At 43.9% G+C, this 26,767-nt stretch overlaps 1 protein-coding gene across 5 annotated transcripts in view; it reads right to left on the reverse strand.

The window, feature by feature from the left end:
- The window catches only part of MAD1L1 (mitotic arrest deficient 1 like 1), a 472,925-nt gene that overhangs the window by 429,071 nt on the left and 17,087 nt on the right, over positions 1–26,767 (reverse strand). For all 5 annotated transcript variants that reach the window (XM_053555531.1, XM_053555533.1, XM_053555530.1 and 2 more), the window contains one exon: positions 24,471–24,532. In XM_053555531.1, coding sequence (XP_053411506.1) covers positions 24,471–24,532 — 62 coding nt within the window. The remainder of the gene's footprint in view (positions 1–24,470; positions 24,533–26,767) is intronic.

Below are 26,767 nucleotides of genomic sequence, written 5' to 3' on the forward strand. Positions count from 1 at the left end.
TACTGATAATTTGGAAGTCTGAAATGTCCCAATGAGGTATAATAAGAATAACGCAATTGTCAAGGAAACTGAGTTATCTCTGTGGCATCTAAAACAAAAATAAAATGGCAATTAAAAACTAATAATAATTATTAGCTAATGCTGGCATATAAAAATATAATTTATTTTAAAATATTGATCTTATATCCTGCAAATTTATTAAACTTGTTTATTAGCTTTAACAGTTTTGTGTATGTGTACTCTTTAGATTTTTCTATATATAAAATCATGTCATCTGCAAATACAGATAGTTTCCTTCTTCCCTTCCAATCTGGATCTCTTCTATTCCTTTACTCACATACATGCCCTGGGTAAAACTCCAATACAATGTTACATAGCGGCATCTACTCTCTCTTCCATTTCTTCATTCTTTTCTTTCTGTCCCCAACAGTGGATAATCCCAATGGGCCTATCTTCGAGTTTCCAGATTCTTTCTCCTGCCTGTTTGTACTATTGCACTCATCTAGTGAATTTTATTTCAGTACTGTATTTTCATCTATAGAACTTCTATTTGGCTTCTCTTAATAACTTGTTTTTATTGATATTCTGTTTCTACTGATTGCTCCCCCTACCCCCATGTATGAGTTATACTTCATTTCTTTGTATGTCTTGTAATTTTTGTGGCAACTCACCATCCCCTGGGTTTGTTGTTATCACTGCTGCTACTAGCTATGATCGTTCTTGTTTGCTCAAAACTTTCCTGAACTACTTCTATAAAGTTTGCATCTTTCTTGTGTGTTACACTAAAGTTTCTGCTAAATTAGTTGGGCTGTAAGAAACACAAATTAAAAACCACAGCAAGATACCATTTACACACACTTGGATAATTATAACCAAAAAGATATTAAAGCCAGGTGTGGTGGCTCACTTCTATAATCCCAGCACTCTGGGAGGCAGAGGCGAAAGGATCACCTGAGCTCACGAGTTCAAGAACAGCCTGAGCTAGAGCTAGACTGTGTCTCTAAAAATAGCTGGGCATTGCAGCAGGTGCCTGTAATCCCAGCTACTTGGGAAACTGAGGCAAGAGAATAATTTCAGCCCAGAAGTCTAAGGTTGCTGTGAGCTATGATGCCACAGCACCCTACCCAGGGTGACAAAGTGAAACTCTGTCTCAAAAAAAAAAAAAAGGAAAAAAAAGGTATTACGGATAATAACCAGTGTTGACGAGAATGTGCAGAAACTGGAATCTTCATGTGCTAACATGTTCTAATCTTCATGTGCTAATCTTCAGTGCATAGCCACTGTGGAAAATACAGGCAGTCGCAAACATGCCAAAAACTGCTAATGTTCGGGGCGGCACCTGTGGCTCAAAGGAGTAGGGCGCCAGCCCCACATACGGGAGGTAGTGGGTTCAAACCCAGCCCAGGCCAAAAACTGCAAAAAAAAAAAAAAAAAAAACTGCTAATGTTCATAGCAGCATTATTATGACAACCAAAAGTGAAAACAACACAAACATCTGTTAGCTAATGAAAGGATAACAAAGCATGGTCTTACATAACCATGGAATGGAATATTACCTAGCCATAAAAACAAAGGTAGCACTGGCACATGTTACAACATATATGAACCTTGAAAATATCATGCTGAGTGGAAGGAGCCAGTCACAGGGGCCACAAATTGTATGCTTCCCCTGATACAAAATGTCCAGAATGGGTAAATCCACACAGACAGAAAGCAGATTAGTGGATGCCAGGGGCTAGAAAGAAAGGAGAATGGAAAATGTCTGCCAACTTCTATGGGGTTTCTTTTGAGATAATGAAAATATTCTGAACTAAGACAATGTTCTGGTTGCATAACCTTATGAATATACTAAAAATTATCAAATTAAACATTTTAAATAGTTTTACAGTAATAATGATGTGTATTTCAATAATTTTAAAAAGAAAATGAATAGGCAAGCCATAGACAGGGTAAAAATACTGGCAAGACAAATACTTAATGATGAAGGACTTCTATTCAGAATAATAAACTCATAAAAAGCAGTAACAAATGAAAACAAACCAATAAAATTTGGCACTAGACTTAGAACAGACACTTCCCAAAGAACAGATACAAAGCCAGTAAGCACACAAAAAGGAACTCAACATAGTCATTAAGGATTGCGAATTAAAATCAAAGCATATAAGATTTCACACCCACTGGATTAAATAATTTGTTAAAAATACACAACTGACACCAAATACTGGTGAAATACAGTGCACATGGAATCTTATACATAGGAGGTAGGCGCATAAAATCACATAAATACATTGGAAAATGGTTTGGTAGTTTCCTACCAAGTTAACCATGCACGTACTAAATGGCTCAGCCTTGTTACTCGTATTTGCAGATTCATGAAAATGAAAACACAGGTACATACAAGACCTGGGTGTCAATTAACAGCAGCTATACTCACAACAGCCAACACACTGGCAACAACCCAAATGTCTACTAACAGGTATATTCATACAACGAAATACTACTCAACAGTAAAAAATGAATTACTGATACACCCAGAACCATGACTGAATCTCATGTTTTGCAAGACCAGGGCCAGGGCTAGAGGGAAGGCAACAACTCTGAGAACTTCACTCTCGGAGTGGTATAAGCGCAGACCCAGGCTTGGGTACAGCAGATAAAGAGGAAACATAACACAATTCCATTTGTTTCTAGTTCCAAAACATAAAAAACCAATTTATGGCAATATTTAGTAGAAATCAGAGAGGGGGGCTATCTCCTGGGGGTAGGAAGTGATTAGATGGGACAAAGGGGACCTTGTGAGGTAATAGAAACTTTCTACAATTTGATTGAGGCAATAATTATACAGGGTACATTTTCAACATTCACTAACATATATACTTAAGATTTGTCCATGTCACTGTGTGTAATTATCTCAATTAAAAATTTAAGAAGGGCTCGTTTACAGTGCCAGCTACATGCACCCAGGCTGGTGGGTTCAAACCCAGCCTGGGCCTGCTAGGCAACAATGACAATTGCAACAACAACAACAAAAAGAAATAGCCAGGTGTTGTGGCAGGCGCCTATAACCCCAGCTACTTGGGAGGCTGAGGCAAAAGAATCGCTTAAGCCCAAGAGTTTGAGGTTGCTGTGAGCTGTGACACCACGGTACTCTACCAAGGGCAACTTAGTCAGCCTCCATCTCAAAAAAAAAATTGTAAAAAGTACTTGAAAGACAGTTCCATTCTTTCTTTTCCTTAAGACCACAATGAATGTCATCATCAAAGCAAGAGAACTGCATTTGCCGACAGAGGTATTCTTTGAAGTCATATACATGCTTCTAGACTTTTGAAACAAGTTTCTTGAGAGAGAGAGACCACCTTCTAATCCCAAGAGGCTATGCTGGACAGAGGATTAATGCTCCAAATGTGATAATAGCAAAGCTCTACCATCTATCTTCACTTGCAAGAGATTTCCACTGTCATCTAGGCCACCAGACCAACCTCTACCCCTCAGCCTCCCTGCTTAAGCCTCCCTCTTAGGCCAGGGCAGGCAGTCTCTCTTCAGCCCCAGATGCCAGCTGGCCCATCTGGGAGGGATGCCTGAGAGCTGGAAAGCTACAAGGGCAGCCAAATGTATCTGAGGGCAGGAAGCAAGATCATCCGAAACGATCTGTGCTAAAAACCACCACTTAGTAATATAACAGCTTATTTTACTTCTTTTAAGTACAAAGGGCAAAAATGAAAAACACTGATAATATCAAGAATGTTATTAGAAAAAATGGACAATCTGAAGTACTGTTGATAGAAGTATAGTTCTGCACAGCAATTTGGTAAAGATATAAAAAATATTAAATTATAATACCCTACATTTCAGTATTTCCATCAGTAAAAAAAACTTTCAGATATATTACAAAAATGTATGTTTAATGATGATGGGTGCTCACTAAATCTCTACATGTAATAGCAGAAAAGAAAAAAATTGGAAACTAGAGTGTATGTTAATAAGGAAATGGCTAAAATGCATGTACTCCTTTGACTAAATAACAGCAATCAGAAATTCATATAGGTTAATCCAAGGGAAAATAAATCATGTAATAATATAGACTGTATGCTACCATAGGTCAATCCAAGGGAAAACAAATCATGCAACAATACAGACTGTATGTTGCCATTTATTATGTAAAATGTCCATACACATGAAAATTATCTAAGAGAGGGTGGCGCCTGTGGCTCAGTCGGTAAGGTGCTGGCCCCACATACCGAGGGTGGCGGGTTCAAACCCAGCCCCAGCCAAACTGCAACCAAAAAAATAGCCGGGCGTTGTGGCGGGAGACTGTAGTCCCAGCTACTCGGGAGGCTGAGGCAAGAGAATCACTTAAGCCCAGGAGTTGGAGGTTGCTGTGAGCTGTGTGAGGCCACGGCACTCTACCAAGGGCCATAAAGTGAGACTCTGTCTCTACAAAAAAAAAAAAAATTATCTAAGAGAACTTTACCAAACTGTTAGTATTCATTAACCTGAAAATGAATGGAATTTCAAAAACAGAGAACCATGAGGAAATTCTGCTTTAATTCCCTTCTGTTCTGTTTGAGTTGTTTTTACAGTGAACATGTATTCATGTCACATTTGTGCAGGATTTGTGAAGAGTGTGTTGTAGAACTACAGAACCACACTTGAATTTAAAACCAACTTGTGAAATTTCTCCTTCTGTTCACAAGACAACATTTCTCAAAGAGTGGTCTGCATACACCCTTCCAGGGAGTCTTGTCAGATCAAAACTATGTTCATAATAATTCTAAGCTGTTATTTGCCTCTTTTCTTTTAACTACGCTAATGTTTGCACTGAAGATAAATACAAAAGCAACAATGGATAAAACATGTTGGTGAACCAAACCAGTGGAACCAACTCTGCCAATCATTTCACTCTTCGAAGTCACACACTCAAAATTAAAAAACAAAAAAAAGGATGTTCTTGATGAAGATGTTAAAAATACTGATTTTATTAAATCTTAACCCCTTGGTAATATCATCTCAATATTCTGTGTGAAGAAATAAAAAGCACATACAAAACTTTTCTGGTACATACTAAACTACATACTAAAATGTAATGACAAGTCTTGAAGAAAAGCACTTCCGCGTTTGAGTTGTGAGCTGAACTAACCACTTTTTATGTTTAATACCTTGCATGATAAATGGCTGACAAATAACAGTTACTCAGATTTAAGGTAGACATTTTCTCAAAAATAAATTAAATTAGTATCAACTGGAATAATACAGCCTGCAGGGGGTCCTCAAACTTTTTAAACAGGGGGCCAGTTCACTATCCCTCAGACCGTTGGAGGGCCGGACTATAATTTAAAAAAAAAAACTATGGGGCGGCACCTGTGGCTCAAGGAGTAGGGCGCCGGTCCCATATGCAGGAGGTGGCGGGTTCAAACCCAGCTCCGGCCAAAAACCAAAAAAAAAAAAAAACTATGAACAAATTCCTATGCACACTGCACATATCTTATTTTGAAGTAAAAAACAAAACAGGAACAAATACAATCACAACGCCGCGTTGTGACCTGCAGGGCCGTAGTTTGAGGACCCCTGGCTAGGGTATCTGTTAACAATGACAAAAACTCAAGCTTTCAAATACAAATTCAGATTCTTAAAAATTGTATCTCCCATCACAAGCTTGATAAATTCCTAACAGCTTTAGACTTTTAAGAAAAATAATAATTTGTGGTAATGTTAGCTCATGTGATTTTTTAAATAATAAGGTATCCCAAAGTGGCCCCTAAAGTTACCACAGAAAGAAAATGGAAACTTATAGCTAAATATACCTTGACTTACAAAATATTCATCACAAAATATTTACAAAATATTCTCTACCTGTTGGCCACCTCATTAATATCCACCTTGGTATCAGACTGCCAATGTGGCTCATTTTCAAGATTAAAATCACCAGAATGGAATTTCTCAAACCATGGACTTACTGTGTGTTCATTAGCTACACCTTTCACAAATACTTCATTGATATTTCAAACTGGCTGTGCTACATTGGTTCCACAACAAAACTCATGTTCAAAAGTAACACAAATTGGCCAGGAGCAATGACTCATGCCTATAATCCTCTGAGAGGCTGCAGTGGGTTGAGTGCTTGAGCTCAGGAGTTTTTTTTTTTTTTTATTGTTGGGGATTCATTGAGGGTACAATAAGCCAGGTTACACTGATTGCAATCGTTAGGTAAAGTCCCTCTTGCAATCATGTCGAGCTCAGGAGTTTGAAACTAGCCTGAGCAAGAATGAAACCCCATCTCTTTTTAAAAAAAAAAAAAAAGCCAGGCATTGTGGCTGGTGCCTGTAGTTCCAGCTACTAGGGAGGCTGAGGCAAGAGGATCAATTGAACCCAAAAAGTTTGAGGTTGCTGTGAGCTATGCCGCCATAGCACTCTAGCCTAGACAAAATGAGACTCTGTCTCAAAAAAAAAAAAAAAAAACACAAATTTTTGACTTATCCATGATTTCACAAGAATTTCTTTAAAAAATTTTTGAGATAATCATAAGCCAAAATGTGCTATTAGAAAGAATAAGTATGCACCTTCACAATAATTTTTAAAAATAAAGCACCAAACTGAAATGTCAGAGATGCCAAATGCCAAACTCAATACTGAAGGACATCGAACTTTTCACACGTAATAACCAAATAAAAGCTGATTCTAAAATTTGAATGAAAATGAAACAATTTTTACAAAAAAAGAAAAAGGTTAGACAGCTTCCCATCGTATTTTAAAAATTACTATGATAGCTAGGTGTTGTGGCGGGCGCCTATAGTCCCAGCTACTTGGGAGGCTGAGGCAAGAGAATTGCCTAAGCCCAAGAGCTGGAGGTTGCTGTGAGCTGTGATGCCACAGCATTCTACCAAGGGCAACAAAGTGAAACTCTATCTCTAAAAAAATAAATAAATAAATAACTATGAAGTTACAGTAATTAGAACATTACTGTACTGGCAAAATAAGACATATGGATCAATGGAAAAGAACAGTCTAGAAATAGATCCACGAATATATATATATATATATATATATATATGGCCAACTAACTTTCTTTTTTTTTTTTTTTAGAGACAGAGTCTCACTTTATGGCCCTCAATAGAGTGCTATGGCGTCACACAGCTCACAGCAATCTCCAGCTTCTGAAGTAGGCGATTCTCTTGCCTCAGCCTCCCAAGTAGCTGGGACTACAGGCGCCCGCCACAACGCCCAGCTATTTTATGTTGCAGTTTGGCCGGGGCTGGGTTTGAACCCACCACCCTTGGTATATGGGGCCTGCACCCTACTCACTGAGCCACAGGCGCCACTCAGCCAACTGACTTTCATGGGGAGTGCCAAAGTAGTTCAAAGGGACAACAGGGACATGTATTAAAAAAAATAAAAGTGACCCTCAATTGTTACCACACACAAAAATTAACTCAAAATTAACATAAAAGCTAAAACTAGAAAATTTCTAGAAGCTCGAGTTAGTCAGACACAAACAGCATAAGCCACAAAAGAAATGAATTGATAAATTGGACTTTACTCTTCAAAAAGCACTGAGAAAAAGAAAAGACAAGCCCTGTAATGAGAAGAAGTATTTCCCATATGTCTGACAAAGGCTCCTATCATGAATATATATAGAACTCTTCCAACTCAATAAGATGACAAAGACAGCCCCAACTAAAGAATGGGTAAAAGACTTTGAAAAGACATTTGTGAGAGGATACACAACATCATCAGTCACCAGGGAAACAAGAATAAATACCACAACGCACCACCAGAATGGGGAAAACTAAAACCAAGGAAAACACTGCCCAGATGGTTAGACAACCAGAATTCTCATGCTTTGTTGTGAAGGACAAAATAAGAATGCCACTTTCAGGGCCAGACACAGTGGCTTACACCTATAATCCCAGCACTCTGAGAGACAGAGGCAGGTGGATCGTGTAAGCTCACAAGTTCGAGAACAGCCTGAGCCAGAGCGAGACCCCATCTCTAAAAATAGCTGATGCCTGTTAGACCCAACTACCTGGGAGGCTGAGGCAAGAGAATCACTTGAACACAAAAGTCTGACGTTGCTGTGAGCTATGACACCACAGCACTCAACCGGAGCAACATAGTGAAACTCTATCTCAACATTTAAAAAAAAAAAAGAAAGCCACTTTGGAAAAGAGTTTGGCAGTTTTTTATAGTTAAAATATACTTACCACATCACTCAGAAATCCCACTCCTGGGCATTTTTCCAAGACTTTCTAAAACAAATTGTGCATGTTCATAGAAACTTCATTTGCTGAGAGCCAAAAACTTATGGTACATCCATTCAGTATAACAAAGACAAACTCCTGATACTGGCAGTGAACAAATGCTTTTAAGAAAACATGTAAGTGAAAACATCCAGACACAAAAGACTATATACCATATGATTCCATTTCTATGTCATTCCAGACAAAGTCAAAGTGTGGGGACAGATAGGCAGAAGGTGAGTGAAATTGAACATCTGCCACCTACATGTGCTGCTAGAAAACCAGGACAGGCAACGGGACCCAAGGCAGCATAAAAACAGGGGACTTCTCAAAGGATAAGAACATGAAATCCCTGTTTATTTCACACACAAGAGTCTGTCTGTCTTTTCTTTTGCAATAATACAAATGTAATCTAAAATCAGGGTGAAGGCAACTTGTTAATTATAAATCCATATTTTGAGCCAAAGGGAAACTCCAGCAGCTGCAATCACTTATCCCCTCTCCCATCCCCTTCCTGAAAGACAAGATCTTCAAATATCAGCAAACAGTTCAGAAAAATGATCATCTACCTAAATCGGTAAAGTAGCCAAGATGAGAATGAAAATGAGAATAAGCTCAGACTCCCTGGGAACTGATTCTCTAAGGAATAAAATTAAAGGAAAAAATATTCTTTCTAAGGAAGGGTAGAGAGAAGGGTGACAGGTCTCAACACCCCCTCATGCTTATAAACTACGTCATGCCCCAAGGAAGGGAGAGAAAAGGACGTCATTAATAAATTTATTTCAACTTTCTTTTCAATGGTGCTGAAAAGTATATGCAAATCCATCTGTAATTAGGTTTAAAAATTCCATTTCATGGGATAATCAGACTTCAAAAAACTCAATTTTAGTTTTAATCAGATTTTAACAAGGATATTAAGTTCATTTCATCTAGAAAAGGGGGAAAATTGTAAATTTAACACAAAGCGTATTCAAGCTTAGCCCTGGGAGATAATTAAATAAAATTAATTTGGCAAGGGCTGTCAGCAAATAGAAATGCTCCAGTCATTCACGTTTTTGACAGAAACAAAAGCAACTACTTACTGTACAAACAGGAAGCTCGCTATACCCTGAGGAGGGACTGCAGCCTTTTCCCAGGAACAGGAAACTGGAAACCCTAAACCCAGCCCTCAGAGTCAGAAACCTGAAAAAAGAAACAATGGGAGGAGAAGAGGCCCTCTCCAGTGAAACTAGACTGAGACAGACTGCACAAACCATCAGCCGAGGTTATACAGGGTGAGACCATGCGCTCCCAAGCCCAGGTTCCAGCATCCACCATCTCCTGGAGAGACAGCATTCCCTCCAGAGGACTCTCTTTGCCCTGGGGCAGGTGAAGCCCTCTCCCACAGCCTCAGCGGTGCTATGTTTGCTGTTCATACAGGGACCACAGCTGTCTTGCTCTCTGCTGCTCTACCCCCACCAGCCTCTGCCACGGTATGTTGTAAGTTCTCAGATACCTGCTAAATGGAAAAGATGTGACTACAATGCCCACTCCTGAGAACTCTCAGCTAACCAAAGAAAAAGAAAAGACAGAAATGAGTATTTCTCAACCCCAGAAGCAAACCTATAAGGCTTTATTCTTCAGAATTCTTTTTTTTTTTTTTTTTGAGACAGTCTCACTGCATCTCCCTTAGTAGAGTGGCATCATAGTTCACAGCAACCTCAAATTCTTGAACTCAAGCGATTCTCTTGCCTTAGCTCCTGAGCAGATGGGATTACAGGCGCCTGCCACAAAGCCCAGCTATTTTTAGAGAAGAGGTCTCACTCATCTCTCAGTGAAGGGAGAGCAGGCTCAGGCTGTTCTCCAACTCATAAGCTCAGGCGATCCACCCATCTTGGCCTCCCAGAGTGCTAGGATTACGGGTGTGAGCCACGGCGCCCCTTGAGAATTCTTAAATGAAGGGTAACACATCCCCCAGATAACCACAGGTCCCTCTACAGGACCTCACTGCAATGTCAGGATTCCAGCTGGTGTACAAACCCTGAGCTAGGACTTAGGGGGCATGATATTACAGTAGGTTCACTTCCACAAACACCCTGAGATAGGTCATACTCTGCCACCAGTAAGAAAGGAATTACCATGATCCCAGATGAACAGAAAGGGATGTTCTTTTGTTTTGAACAGAAAGCATGAAACACAGGAGCTACAGCAAAAGAAGACAGCAAGGCTCTGAATTGGTTTTCTAAAGCAAATGGCAAGTCCAGTATCCTCATATAGGAGTAGCCAGGTATAGGCCTCAGACAATCCTACTCCTGTTTGAAAATAAAGTTTTACTACAACATAGCCACATCCATTCATTTACAAATGATCTATGGGAGCTTTGGCACTAAAATAACTAACCGTTATTGTCCTGGGTCAACCCAGCTTTAGCACGAAAAGTCCCACCTCCTAAGTAAAACTCCTAAGGCCCAGGCAAACAGGAAGGGTTGGTCACCCTGTCCCATGCCACAAAAGCAGAAGTAAGCAACTACAACAGAGACCTGATGGCCCACAAAGCCAAAGTAAATGTTAACAGCCTGACCCTCTAAAGAACACACTTTGCAACTTCTGCCCTAAATCTATTACATCCCATCATAGTTATCTAATGTTTAGTTACAAAAACAAAACAAAATAAAAAAAAAAAAACACTAGCCTACTAATTGATGAAACAAAAGAAAGTACATTTTCTATTACCAAAAGTCTTTGATTCCAAAGAATCAAGCATAAAAAACTTGCAGGTGACTAAGTAACAACCCCTATTGGAGGCCTATGGCACTGCAGCTTAAGCTCTGGTATACAATAAAAATGCCCAAACTGAAAGAAATACCAGTAACATCTACCAATGAATCTTCTCAACTCAGTTGGCTAGAAAACCAAACCTAATTTTCACATAAGAGTCAATAAAAAAAGAGCTTTGATTTAAAAGGAGCTTCTCTAAAACAAACATGCTACAACTTGTCTATTCTAAGACAGCTGATACCTGCATTTTGTAATTGTAATCCTAATAAAAGACAAAATACTCCTGAGACCTAACCGCAATAAACTCTAGCAATACAGAAAAAAGTAAAAACCTTAAAGAACAAATGGGAATACAGAAAATTGTGTCTAAATGTCCTCCACATAGACTCGTAAACAATTCCTATCAGTTCAAAAGCAGACAAACAGCAGTGCTCTGAAAAATTAAATGAAGTAGAAACCTGCCCCTCTCTTGCTGTGGGAGTACTGTTTAGTTTCATGAACCTGAAGAGTAGTTTGCATGTAATAAAAAATTAATTGCTAATCTTCTAACTCAGCCGCCTCCGCGAACAAGATAGTATTGTGTTGCAGCCTCAGAAGTTAAATGCTTCCTCTCCCAAGTAATTACTGCTCTTCCACTACCTTAGAGAGAGCCTCCTCCCACTAAAAACCAAATCCCAGAACCTGCTAGCAGGTGCCTGGCTCCAAACAAAAGCAGGTAGGTCAGCCCTTCAGCAAGCAGAAGGTCCTTCTTGCCAAAGTTCAGCTGGGAGCTATCAGGTCTAAAAGAGATGCCATCAGCTGATGGGCTTCATGCCCATGCGTGTGCTGAGTTCTTCTCAGGCTAAATGGATGGGCAGCTCCCCAAAAGAATCCTTTTAAGTGCCAGCATTGGGCTAATCAGCTCACAAAGAGCAGGACCCAGCTGCATGGCACCATGTGGCAAGCCAGATGGATGTAGGTTACTGAGGGCAGAGCCCACCATGCTCAAGAACCAGCCAAGCAACACACTTATGGCGCCACATACACACTGCATGACCTTGAGTCCAGTCAGCCCCTCTCAGAACCCCTGGGCCTGCCTCTCCTAGGCAGAGGTAATAGAGCTGATCTAGCTTAATCCACAGAGTGGTTAGGATGAACAAATAAGACACTAATTATGAATGGGCTTTGTAAACTATACAGCAGCTCTCTAGATGAGTCACAACCTTGAATGATGGCATCCTGCCAGCAAAGTGAAGCCCCTCTTCAGAACAGAAAGCTGTTGTAAGCCACCTGTTTGCACACCAGAGAAAATGTCTGGCCTTCACTCCTACTAGTATCACTCACATCCTGCAAAGACACAACGGGTTTGTCTCCAACTTCTGTAGCATCTTGCAACTCACCAAGCCTAAGGCCCTTCTGTTTTCTTTGTCTGAAAGCTGAGCACACTATGCAGGCACAGACTGTGCTGTGCTCATCACTTATCCCCAGAGTTAGCCAAATGTCTGACAAACAGCAGGTCTTCAAATAAACATTCAAAGAATGAATAAACAAATGAGTTTTTCCAAAACCACATTTCTACCAATAGAAGCCCATAATCAGAGGGAACAGGAATTTACCAGAGGAGAAAAGAAAAAAGGGGAAAGAATCTAGCCTTGAACACAAAACATCTCCAGACATCTGAAGACCTCCAGCCAAGGCCCATTGCTCACAGGCACAGCACACTTCAACTCTAATTGCAAAGACAACTCAACTACCACCACTGCTCCAAGCTGGCGAGGCTCTTGTCTGACTATGGGGAATACCACCTGCCCCCACCACCACCACAAGGCTGGAACCTGTACCAACACAGACAACCCCAGCAACTTCCCCTTGCAGGACCCCACCAAGCAGCCAGGCCCTCATTCAGTGAATCCAGGGGAGGGAAGAAGCCCCTGGAGAGGATATATTATTCCCTGGTTAAGACCTTCAAGAGCTCCCGGTTACTGCAGCATGAAGTCCAATCATCCTCAGGATGGGATGATTGTGACCCGTGTGTCACAAACCACCTGCCCTGCCTGGAACATCCTCCCAAGCTCTCAAGCATAGTCTCTTCTGCATGACTAGATGGGAGATAGCTCAAAAACTGCCCCTAACTTACAGCTGTGTCCCCAGCACACAGCACAATGACTAAAACATGCTAAGTGCTCAAGAAATGCTCACATGTAAGCAAAAGGAAGAAAGTAAATGTAGTATGAGGCCGCATGACCCAAAACTCACTGGCAGACAAAAGCCCAAACCCCAGTGCCACTAGGATAAAATATCAGCCCCTGTCCTCATTCCTCCTCTCACCTCATCTACAAAAGGTTCTAGCCATACCTTAAATAAAGCATGTCTGGTACCTGGCTTGCTATCTGCCACACAAGAGCTCTCTTCCACCTTCAGAGAGCAGCAGCAAACCCACATCTCTACCACCATCTATTTCAGGAAGTTCACTCTAATTAAAAAGAAAACAATCATACAAAAAAATATTCTTTCCAACTACTCTAGCAATGACTGAGGGGAAGTAACAGGAGTGCTGGATTTTGTATTTTATACAGTAAAGTCAAGCCCCCCAGAGCCTCACAGAAGAGGGGAAAGTTTTAAACCTGCCCATCTTGACTACTTCAGAGCCCAAGGGCTGGTGGTACAGTAGAACACCAGTTTCCCTCAGCCACCTTCAGGCCCAGCCTAGGGTCCCTAGGGCTCCTGTGTCACACAGGTGTCCAGCTAGGTCCACCAGAGCTCAGAAGGGGACAAGAGCCTCTCAGTGTGTGGCAATAGGACCTGCATGAGAAGCTCTAACCTCTGACCAGGGAAGGGAAGAGGAGAAACGGGCAACAAGAACCCCACAATTGTTCATGTGTCCCAGGGGCCACCACATGTCACAAGAAGGTCCCTCCCTCCTCAGCAGCTCAGTGAGTAGCAGTGGCCACCTCCTGCTGAGGAGGCCTGGCCAGGAATGCACCAGACCTGGCAGGAATGACACAGACGCACACAGTCCAGGCCCTCTGACACCACCCAAACAAGAGCCCTGGAGCTGTGCTGTAGAAGCAGAGGGCGCACATCCAAAACCACAGAGGCTAACTGATTCTTCCAAGAAGCCACAACTTCTCAAAGACCCAGACTAGGGGAGGCACCACAAATCAACACACCTCTCAAGGCAGAGGGTCTCTATAGAAGCTACTCCCACACCCTGCCCCCATCCCTCTCAGAGTACCCTGGCAACTGGTGAAGGGAACAAGAATGAGAGCTCAGGAGCAAGGCCACTGGCTTCGCCTGTGTAGCATGTGCATGCTGACCCACTACCCCAACCCCACATGGCACCACTGTTTCCTGCCCCCACCCATCACTCCAGCACCTGCCCAAAGCTGACTCCCATCCCTCTCTGAACCTGGAATACCTTTTTCTCCACTTCATCTGCTTCCGTCTCATCCTCGCGACCCCATCTATACACAAGCACCCACAGCAATAACCCTCTTGTTCACTGCCCTAGGCCTGCACACAGTAGGTCTAAGCAATCCTGGCAGGCCCCAAGCCCTTCTCCAGGACACCTGGTAGTGCATCAGAGCTAGAGTCTGCGTGGGGTGCCCCAGCATTGTGCTCCTGAGACACTCAAGTGTGAGTGCTACTTCTGAGCACAAGGGTCAGAGCTCTGCCCTGGACAACGGGAGCAACATGCAACTTCTGGAGAAAGTGAGAATGGCGAGTCCACCACAGCTACCCAATGAGTCCTGTTATTGAAATGACCATTTCACATCACTTCTGCTAACACAAACCTGCTCTCCTTGATGCACAAAGGACTCTGCTGCAGAGACTGCCTGCTTCAGGCAAGTCCCCACCTCTGTCACTGAGGGCACAGAGCCAGCTGGTCCTGCCGCCCACCTTGGCTCCTGCCTCTCTGCAGAATCAGAGCACGATTTCCCAGGCAGCCAGTGTACAGGGCTTCTTGGGAGGAGCAGGATATGGATGCTGTCTGACCTGAGTTCTAGGAAATTCAACAGTCAGGGAGCACATGCTTCACGCTAAGAACCAAGGCCACGCAGGGCATGGGGAAGGGCAGCAGGGAGAAGGCAGCAGTGGGGAGGGCATTAGGAGAAGTGCAGTGGGTGACAGGGGGAAGATGAGGGGCAGGGGAGGGCAAGAGTAAGGTAAGGGGAGGGGGAAGACTAAGAGAGTGACAGGGAGAAGGCGGACAGAGGGGATAAGGCCTATAGCTTCTGATGCAACAACAGCTCCAGCTGACCACCAAGGTGATGTCCCACTGAACACAGGTGGCAAAGCATGTTCCCCTCAGCCTGCCTAACACACCAGCCCTCCAAGCCAGCTAGCTGCTAGAAATCCCTCAGAGGCCAGGCAAGCAGTGGTGGGCTCTCAGGGGAGGCCTTTACCTTTTGCCTCTGGATTTTCTGGGGCACCTGCTTCACCCCTCCCACACACATACCTTTAAAACCACCCCAGCTACCCCCTTCTTGCATTACCTTGGAGCACCCTGGGGGCTCCAGGCCCACAAGGAGGCACCAGCCCAGACTTGAGATGCCATCCTCTCCTCTAAAATAATCTCCCAGGAATCCATCACAGTTTAATTTGTCTAAATCGTTCCACTATCTGGCTTTAGACCTTTTTTAATCTATTTAAAAGGAAGCACAGAAGTAAAAAAGCCCTATCTACAAACCTTGGAGAAAAGCCCCCGCAAAGTGCTTCAAGAGCCAAGTCAGAGAAACAGGAACTAAGATTCTCAGGACACGCCTCAGGGGTGCTCAGCTGAGTGGTCTGGGGAAAGTAGAGAGGGCAGTCCCACAGGGGCTCTCCTGGGAAGCACTTCCCTTGTATTTCCTTACACAGTCTCCCCTGAGCACAGTGTAGTCAGAGGGGATGTATCTCCATCAGAGCTTCTCAGCATGCCCAACCCAATAAAGCTAAGCAGCACAGGCTACACAGAGCCACTTCCTCTGTGCCTGTCAATGCAGCTAGAAACATCCACCTGAAACTTCATGAGGGAGCAGAGGAGGAGGCCAGGGATGCAGTGCAAAAGAGCAGTTATCAGGAAGCTCTCTGCTGCCCAGCTTCCTACTGCCCACTGTAGCACAACAACTTGAGTAATGCAGGGCCTCATCACAGCAGCCAAGCCGCCCAAAGAAGTTCCAAACTACTAAGCCCAAGACACAAATGCCCAAAAACTAACTCACTTACTCTTCCAAACCTCAAATGTGTAGTGAATGCTGACTGTATGCCAGGCACAGAGGTGTGGAAGACAAGCCCCTGCTCTTAACTCATTTCTTACAATTGAGAGGATAGAGCTTAAAGAAAGCCAATACAATCTTCCAGGCAGAGAGAAGCCGGCTCTTGGCCACAAGAATGAACTAGTATTTAAAGGAGAGTAGTGGCATAGCAGATGAGACTGAAGAGCCATAAATCAGTTTAGAACTCTGGTGGGGAGGAAGCCTGCCACACCAGGACTCCAGGGGCCTGGGGAACGAACATCACAAAAGCACAGACTTAAAGGGCCCTACAGTCCAGACTACAGGCTCCATGAGAGCAGCTTATGGTGAACAGACAAGCCAAGAGAGAGAACACAGCTGAGACCACCAAAGCATTAGTATGCAAAATCAGAAGAAAGGGCCCCCACCACCACAAGCACCCAGAAGGGGAACACTTCCCCCTCCTCCCCCTCATGCCCCAAAGACAACCAGCCAAGATCAATTGAGATGGACCAAGGCACAGGACAGTTCACCTAACTTCAACACCCAGATAATTACAAATTGTGACCACAGTAACCAGGACAGCAAAAAGTGTCCAGGCCATTCAATTAGATCCTTGCTAAGGAGCCTGTGCACTCCCCTCACCATCCTCCTAATTGGCCTTACACAACAGAGAGGCTAGTCCCCAAGACCTGTCATCTGGCCAGCCTACAACTGTTCTGGGAAAGCATCCACATCAGCACTTGCAGGTTCCTAACCCTGACTCAAGGGCGGCAGGTCAACAGTTTCAGGTGGGCACCACTGCCAGACTTCAGAGCCACAAACACGCCTGCCTTTCAGCTGCCCAGCACCTGCATCCTCCACAAGCCCACCTCAATACCCACTAGGCCTACACTCATGCTGACAGGCGTAACACCCATTCAGCTGGATCTGAAACAAGACCAGATTCAGGCATCAAAAGGGGCAGGGCAAGGAGCCAAGTAATAGAAAACTTTACTGCAAGTGAATTCTTTTCTCCATTAAAAAAAGGCTTGACTACAGAGGGACTCAGCACTCTTTCCATTCCTATTTAATAAGACTCCCCTCAATATGAATTGCTAAATAACACTTTTAAAAGCCAAGCCACTGAAGATGCCCACTTTCCTCACTTCACTGTGACTTCCCACTGAACCTCTGCTACAGCCTCGAAAGCACACTACCCCAATTAAGTGATGACATTCACATACCACAATTGAAATGTACAGAACTAAAGCTTTTCTGGAGGGCAATTTGGCACTAGCTATCAATCTCAAATGCATATAGCTTTCGAACTAAAAATTCTGCTTTTTAGAATTTATCCAGCCAACATAGCACTGCTAATAGGGGGAAAAACTGGAAATAACCTAACTGTTCATCAACAGGGGACTGCTTAAGTAAATCAGAGTCCTTCCACAGCCCAGAATACCGTAGAGCTCTTTTAAGATAATTCAGTAAAGCAATCTGTGCTACAGCAGAAATACTGTCAACAATTAAGTGAAAAAAGTTAAGTTGCAAAACAAAACTATAGAACGAGCCCCAATTTAAAAAGAGGGAAGGATACATAAAGGACTTGCATGGGCACACATTTCTAGAAGGACACACAAGAAACTTATCAGGCATTTCCTAAAATACAAACTGGGGCTGAGAACAGTATCCCCTGCCACCCACGCCCAGGATCTTCCGTCCTGCTCTGTAAACAGCCCCCCAGGGCATCCAGCCCTGCGTGAGGTCACCTGGGTGAGGTAAGGGGTGAAGGCTATGTTCCACTTTTCATTTTATCTGCTTGCATTTACTATGTGGTAGTTTTGCTTTGCTTTTTTTTTTGCAGTTTTTGGCCGGGGCCAGGTTTGAACCCACCACCTCTGGTATATGGGGCCTGCACCCTACTCTATTGAGCCACAGGCACTGCCTGTTCTGCTTTTTATTAAGCACATGTATTTCCCCGACCTTCTGTAGCCCATACCTGATCCCATTCCCCACAGAATTAGTACCCTTAGTCCTAAAGATCCAGACCTTCCATAAGCTCAGGGCAGACTGGCTTTAAACAGCACCCACTATCCACTCCCTAACTCAGTCCAAGTCACCTCTGAGGGATTTTCCTTCCCTCACCCCACCCCCAGCTGATTATAAGAGCTGGCTGTTCACTATTTATAGACTAGCTTTACTGACTTATGTACCTACCTTAAATACATCACCATAAATTTTGACACACCTGTGCAGCCACCACGTCTACTGAGTCAGTAATATCTCAGCCTCCACAAGACTCCCACATGCCCCAGTCTAACCACAACACTAGACTCCAGGAGCCACTGACCTTTCCGTCACAGTTCAGTTTTGCCTTGTTTTAAGTTTCAAATAAATGGAATAATACAGTATGTAGTGAGTTTGGCTTCCTTCACTCAGCAGGCAACTGGTATTTCTACACACAGCAGTGGTCTATACCTTAATGCTAAGCAGCATCCCACTGTATAGGAGTGTGGCTCATTCATCCCTTCATCTACTGAAAGACATTGGGGTCGTTTCCACTTTTTCACTATTAGAACAAAATACCTATGAATATTCTTGTACGAGTCTTCACCATGTCATGTTTACATTTCTCTACAACCAGGAATGGAACTGCTGGGTCATAACGTAAGGGTTTTAAAAGCTGCCAAAGTACTTTCAAAGACATGTACCATTTTCTGCTTCCAGTGGCAATGTGTGAGAGATCTGTTCCACATTGTTGCCAAAAGTGGGGATAGTCGGTCTTTTAAACTAGTTTTAGTGATTCTATTAGGTACACAGTGGTACTTCACTATAGTCTTAATTTGTATTCTCCTAATGACTAACGAGACTGAGCATCTTTTCATGTCCTTATTTACCATTCATATATCTACTTCTATAAAGTATCATACAAGGGCCAAGAGCAGTGACTCACACCTATAATCCTAGCACTCTAGGCCAAGGTGGATTGCTTGAGCTCACAAGCTCGAGAACAGCCCAGCAACAGTGAGACCCCGTCTCTAAAAATAAAAATAGCTGGGTGTTGTGGTGGGCACCAGTAGTCCCAGCTACTTGGAAGGCTGAGGCAAGAGAATCACTCGAGGGCAGCACCTGTGGCTCAGTGAGTAGGGCGCCGGCCCCACACACCGAGGGTGGAGGGTTCAAACCCGGCCCTGGCCAAACTGCAACAAAAAAAAAAATAGCCGGGCATTGTGGTGGATGCCTGTAGTCCCAACTACTCTGAGACTCTGTCTCTGTATATAAAAAAAGAGAGAGAGAGAATCACTCGAGCCCAGGAGTTTGAGGTTGCTAGGAGCTGTGACGCCACTGTGCTCTACCCAGGGTGACAAAGTGACAAAGTAAGACTCTGTCTCAAAAAAAAAATATATATATATATATACACACACACACATAACATATATATAGTATCTATTCAAAATCATCTGACCATTTTTTAAAATTTAATCTGGTCATATTACTGATTTGTAAGAAAATTTTTTCTTTTTTTAGGGCGGCGCCTGTGGCTCAGTGGGTAGGGCGCCGGCCCCATATGCCAAGGGTGGCGGGTTCAGACCCAGCCCCGGCCAAACTGCAACAACAAAAAAATAGCCGGGCGTTGTGGCGGGCGCCTGTGGTCCCAGCTGCTCAGGAGACTGGGGCAGGAGAATCGCTTAAGCCCAGGAGTTGGAGGTTGCTGTGAGCCGTGTGGCGCCACGGCACTCTACCGAGGGCGGTACAGTGAAACTATGTCTCTACAAAAAAAAAAAAGAAAAGAAAATTTTTTCTTTTTTCTAGAAATAGGGTCTCACTGGGTCACCAAGGCTGAAGTACAGTGTTGCAATCACAGCTCACTGCAACCTTTAACTCCTATGTTCAAGATATCCTCCCCTCTCAGCCTCTCATTTCACTGGGACTAGAGGCATTCATCACCATGCCCAGCTAATGTTATTTTGCAGACAGGGGTCTCACTCTGTTATTCAGGCTGGTGGTGAACTCCTGGCCTCAAGTGATCCTGTCTTGGCCTCCCAAAGTGCTGGGATTACAGGAATGAGCCAATGCATCCAGCCTGTAAGAACTCTTCACATGTTCTGATACATATCTTTGGTTAGATATACCTATGGCAAATATTTTCTTCTAGTCTTGGTCAGCCTTTTCATTTTATGTCTTTTGAGGACAAAGGTTTAGTTTTGATAAAGACTAACCTATCAATTTTTTTCATTTATGGTTCACACCAGTGTGTTCTAAGACTCTTTGCTAGAGCTGAGCTTCCATACATTTTAGATTTTACACATAGGTCTACGTTCCATTAGAATTAAATTGTATGAGATAAGTAATAAGGCCCATTCTTTTTTTTTTTTTTTTTTTTGTAGAGACAGAGTCTCACTTTATGGCCCTCGGTAGAGTGCCGTGGCATCACACAGCTCACAGCAACCTCCAACTCCTGGGCTTAAGCGATTCTCTTGCCTCAGCCTCCCGAGTAGCTGGGACTACAGGCACCCGCCACTACACCCGGCTATTTTTTGGTTGCAGTTTGGCCGGGGCCGGGTTTGAACCCGCCACCCTCGGTATATGGGGCCAGCACCCTACGGACTGAGCCACAGGCGCCGCCCTCTTTTTCTTTTTTTAATTGTTGGGGATTCATCAAGGGTACAAAAAACCAAGTTACACTGATTGCATTTGTTAGGTAAAGTCCCTCCTACAATCATGTCTTTCTCCCAAAAGGTGTGGCACACACTGAGACCCCACTCCTCCCTCCTTCTTTCTCTCTGCTCTCCCCTTCCCCCAGCCCCACTATGTCATTAATTGTCATTAATTGTCCTCGTATCAAAATTGAGTACATAGGATTCATGCTTCTCCATTCTTGTGATGCTTCTTGTGATGATGGAATACTATGTTCTACTTCCATCCTTTGTTAATACAAAGACTATAAAGTCTCATTTTTTTTAATGGCTGAATAGTATTCCATGATGTACAGATACCACAGTTTGTTAATCCATTCCTGGGTTGGTGGGCATTCAGGCTGTTTCCACATTTCGGCGATTGTAAATTGAGCTGCAATAAACAGTCTAGTGCAAGTGTCCTTATGATAAAAGGATTTTTTTCCTCCTGCCCAATAATGGGATTGCAGGATCAGATGGGAGGTCTAGCTTGAGTTCTTTGAGGGTTCTCCATACTTCCTTCCAAAAAGGTTGTATTAGTTTGCAGTCCCACCAGCAGTGTAAAAGCGTTCCCTTCTCTCCACATCCATGCCAGCATCTGCAGTTTTGAGATTTTGTGATGTGGGCCATTCTCTCTGGGATAAGATGGTATCTCAGGGTAGTTTTGATTTGCATTTCTCTAATAATTAGGGATGATGAGCATAAGGTTCATTCTTTACCGCAAGTATCCTGTTGTTGTTTTAACACTATTTGTTGAAAAGACTATCTTTCTCTCATTCTATTACCTTGACACTTTTGCCAAAGGATCAATACTATATTCTTGAATTATTTTTGAACTCTCTGTTCAGTTCTGCTGATTTACATGTCTATCCTTACACCAAAACCATACAGTTTCAATGTAGTTAGTAATGTGTCTTGAAATCTTCTGGTCTATAAGCACTTTTTTTTTTTTTTTTTGAGACAGTCTCTCTCTGACACCCAGGAAAGAGTGTAGTAGTATCATCATAGTTCACTCCAACTTCAAACTCCTAGGCTCAAGTGATCACCCTGCCTCAGTCTCCCAGTAGCTGGAAGTAGCTGGAATTATAGGTGGGTGCCACCATACTTAGCTAATTTTTCTATTTTTATTAGAGTCCACATCTCTCTGTTACTCAAGCTGGTCTTAAACTCCTGAACTCAGGCGATTCTCCCGCCTCAGCCTCCCAGAGTGCTGGGATTACAGATGTGAGCCACAGTGCCCAGCTTTTGGCTTGTTCTTTGTCAACATTATTGTGGCTATTCTAGGATTTCTAGAGAATCTTAGAAATCAGCTTAACACCTTATACCCAAAAAGCCTACTCAGATTCTGACTGGGATTATGTCCAATATATGGGTCAATGTAAGCAAAGTGCCATTTTAAAAATCCTCATCTTCCAATACACAAACACAGCATCTTTATTCCATATTCCACTTCCTGACATACAGCTCCTGGAATCTCTCTAGTAACAAAGCATCTTTTATGTGCTAATGATACCTGTGAGGCTGCAGCCCCTAGGCAGCTTCAGGATCGGGCCAGTCACCAGAAAGACTCAGGCAGGATCAGAGGGCTGGGACTTTCAGCCCCACTCCTCAACCTGGGAGGAGCGGGGCTGAAAATTGAAGTGACATCAATGTCTAATGATATAATCAATTACACCCACATAGTGAGGTCTTCCTAAAAACCCAAAAGGACAGGGTTCAGAGAGCTTCTAGCCACCTGAACAGGTGGTGGGCTTAGAGAGCATGTGGAAGCTCCGCACCCCTTCCTACATACCTCACCCTACACATTTTTCCATTGGGCTCTTCATCTGCATCCTTTATAATATCCCCTGTAATAAATGAGCAAATGTAACAATGGCTATGCCAGAGTGGGGGGGGGGGGGTGCACAATATCTTTGACAATCTCTCTACATTTATTTACATTATTAGGTCTTCTTTAGTTTTTTATTCTTTTCTCAGTTACATTGTATGGTTTTCAGTGTATGGTCCTTAAACATACTTTGTAGCTATGCTGTGACATCTATTTTCCTCATCAAAGACACAGAGTAGCAGAAATGCACACTCCCCACCCCTCCCCACCCTGTAAGCATGCAGTGGGCACACGCGCCTCCACCTCTGCAATACCAGGGCCTGACCACTAGGGAAAGCCAAGTGAACACAAAATGCACAGCACGTAGCCATCCCAAGGCCCAGATGGCCCTCGTGCCAGCCATGCTCAGGTCAGGGCCCTGAGATGCAGAAATGGGACCAAAAGGCTCCAGGAGTAGCTGTACCTTCTAACTGGCCATAAAAAACCTCTGTGCCATTCAGGCCAGAAACGGCAGCTGGCCTGAATGCTTGACTGGTGCTACCTACTTGTGGCACACACTGGACACCAGAACTCTCTAATAAGGCTGGTCTCATTAGGTGAGAATGGGCCTCTGATCTCACTTACAGGAAAGAAAGTCATAGAGGTTTCTTATCTGACCAGAGTTTCCCGGAGAACAAGAGGTATGCCTTCCGGGTAGTTAAGAAGCTCAGAGAATAGGCAGAAGCACAAAGCATTTAGGCCCTGCTGAGGCCAGCCCTACATGAATCTGGGTTCTGCAGGGAGCGTTCAAGAGGAATCAGCAGCCTGGTCTGTCCTCTGTGACTTAACAAGGCAAAAAGAAAATAAAGAAGCATTTTCAAGTCTCAGCAAACTGGAACCAACAATGCTGATCCAAAGGTGGCAGATTCCAGAGCCAGCAGTCAGACAGTATAGTTACAGGACAGTTCTTTAGAAGTCTCAATCTTGGCCTGGTTTCCCAGAGCAGCAGGAAAGACAACCAAGGAGTTGGAAGTCTTAAAACCCCACAAGTAAGCAAAACATAAGAATGTTCAAACATCAGAGACCCTGTGTCCCAGGCTCCAATGACTCCTTCAAAACACCAATACTAATAAATAAATAAATAAATAAATCCTATGCCCTCCCTGAGACCAGCACAGCAGCAGACATGAAGAGAGGGCCGCTGGGCAGTGAGTCCTCAGGCAGGGCTGAGGGGCAGGGACCAATGAGCAACTGCTAGGCACAAGCACTGCCCTAAAGTATGAGCAGAAACATGATGCCTACCCTGCCCTGCCCTGTACCCCGTGGCTCACTGGCCATCAGCTGGGCACAGATTAGCCCAATGGGCTGATACAGGCACTGACTGGGACGACATTCTCCACTATGGCAGTTTTCTTTAACCCTACAAACTCAGTTCATTTCTACTGGTTATAAGCACCTAAAAGGAATGATTTCCTGCAAAAGCAATTACTTTCTTGGCATATATAAAAGAGTCCTTTAACAAAACCCAACAATGCAGAGCAATCAGATACCTGCCACCACTTTGCTGTGGATATTCTGATTTTCAATGAAGATGTTATTAAGACTTCAGCAGGAGGAGTTGCTCAGCTCCATCTCCCTCTGGCTGTGAAAGTACCTCGTTAAACCTGAGCACCATGGGACAAAAGCTTCCCCCATAAGCCTACCCGACTGGAGAGAATCAACTGGAGTGAGAAGGCATGAACTATTCCACCAGAGGCGAATAGCGCCACCTCCTCTGAGAAGATAAGGGACAGTGGGAGGCAACAGCCCCTCCGCCCACCTGAGGTTCAGGCCTGTGGTCTGGTCCAGCCGCTCCCAGGTCTGCAGTTTTGCCAGCAACCTCTGAAAAGACAATGAAAGCAACGTCCCCATCATCACAGCCAAAGATCATCACATACATCAGATAATAATAATAATGAAGCAAAGCTCCCCCGCCCCAACCTTTTAGAAGAAAGAGCCTGCCCTCCTCCTCGCTGAGCTTGGAAGCATAAATGCTCCAAGTCTAAGCTGGAACAGTCAGGTTATTTCCCAACTGCTGGAGTCAGGCTGCAGGTTTCATGCTCCATAAATTCAAGTGTGAATCAAACATGCCAAAAAGAATGTGAAGGTGCATAGAAAGCTAACAGCCTCACAAGTGACCCTGCAACCTGTGTTCCAGGAGTGGAGCTGTGCACGTGAACCTAAAGAACCCCCTCTCTTGCCATCTTTCAGGGGTCCTCAGGATACCAAGGTCCAGGGCAGATGGACTCCCTCCTAGAGCCAGGTCTAATCCAGCCACATGGTAAACTAGAGCCAGGAGGTCCCAGAGAAGAAAGCCAACAAGCTCTAGAGAGCAAAGAACGCAGGAATGTGGCCCACAGGATCATCCGCCCTTCTAATCCTTATGCCTGTTCCATGCTGACCCATCTCTGAAAAAGTTGAGTCTCACTGACCTTCTAGAACTGATGCAACTTGAGGATAGGAACTACATACCTTTGTCCGGGCCTCCTTTGACATCCACTTGGGGCCAAGCACAGTGCTGTTATCAATGTTTTCACTCAAATATTCCCAGAGCCCCTCTCATGTGGCAGGCATGTGCTTGGTTAATACTTTTATGACAGTTGATCCCAGCAAATGTTTACTATATGCCAGGCACTGTTGTGAGCCCTTGACATAAATTCACTTGCTCCCCACAGCCCCAGGGGGCAGACACTGCTGCTGCTCCTCAGAAGTTATGGAGCTGACTCAGGGCCACACAGCCAACACAGTCCATACCAACACTTCACCCAGAAGTCACTCTAGAACCCTAAATCTTAAACAATTTTTAAAAAACTACATCCTGGCTCAGCACCTGTAACTCAGAGGCTAAGAGTGCCAGCCACATACAGTGGAGCTGGCAGATTCAAATTCAGCCCAGTCCTGCCAAAACAACAATGACAACTGCAACCAAAAAATAGCCAGGCAATGTGGGAGGCGCCTATAGTCCCAGCTACTTGGGAGGCTGAGGCAAGAGAATCACTTAAGCCCAAGAGTAGGAGGTTGCTGTGAGCTGTGATGCCATGGCACTCTTCCAAGGGCAACAAAGTGAGACTCTGTCTCAAAAAAAAAAAAAAAAAAAACCTACATCCAGAGAAAAAAGGACTTGAAAAGTGTTTTCAAGAAGCCAGCATCTGAGATGAGAACCCCCTGAATGCCCCTGCTGGCCACAGAGGACTCCGAGGCCCCACCTGGATCCTGGATGTACTGCAGCTCTGAAAGGGACAGATGCCACAGCATCCAAGGTAGGGACCCTCAGGAAGTAGCTAGCCCCACTGGGCAGGCAGCTGCCAAGCACTAAAAATGGTGGTTGATGCTCAGACTCCCTAGGACACAGGTACATGAGGCAAACCAAGGAAGAGTGGCTGCACCCACAGGGAAGCAGCGTGAAGGCCAAGAGACCCAGGCACAAGCCGGGAGGTCAACATGCTAGTCCAAACATCCTATGCACTGGACAGAAGAGGGAGCTTCTCTGAACCTGTTTCCTCCTCTACCCTCAGGATGACTTTAGAAGTTTCCCAGCACTGCTACCTTCCCACTGAGGGCCCCCTATGAGTCCCAACAGCAGATACAGGAAAATCCAGCACAGGTCTCCATGCACTCTGGTCCTTCCAGGTATTATATGCTGTTTCCTCTGACTCACCATCTGTATCAGATTTCCTACTACCACCGAAACAAGTTACCATAAACTTAGTGGCTTAAAACAATAAAAGTTTGGCTTGCCCCTGTGGCTCAAGCAGCTAAGGCGCCAGCCACATATACCTGAGCTGGTGGGTATGAATCAGTCCGGGCCCGCCAACAACAATGGCTACAACCAAAAAATAGCCAGGCATTGTGGCGGGTGCCTGTAGTCCCAGCTACTTGAGAGGCTGAGGCAAAAGAATTGCTTAAGCCCAGGAGTTGGAGGATGCTGTGTGCTATGATGCCACGGCACTCTACCCAGGGTGACAGCTTGAGGCTCTGTCTCAAAAAAAATAAAAATAAAAAATAAATAAATAAATAAAAATTTAGTATCTCATAGTACTTAGGTCAGAAACTGAAAATGTATCTCCGGTGTCACCA

The sequence above is a fragment of the Nycticebus coucang genome, chromosome 12 (assembly GCF_027406575.1).
Source record: "Nycticebus coucang isolate mNycCou1 chromosome 12, mNycCou1.pri, whole genome shotgun sequence".
Classification (NCBI taxonomy): Eukaryota; Metazoa; Chordata; class Mammalia; order Primates; family Lorisidae; genus Nycticebus; species Nycticebus coucang.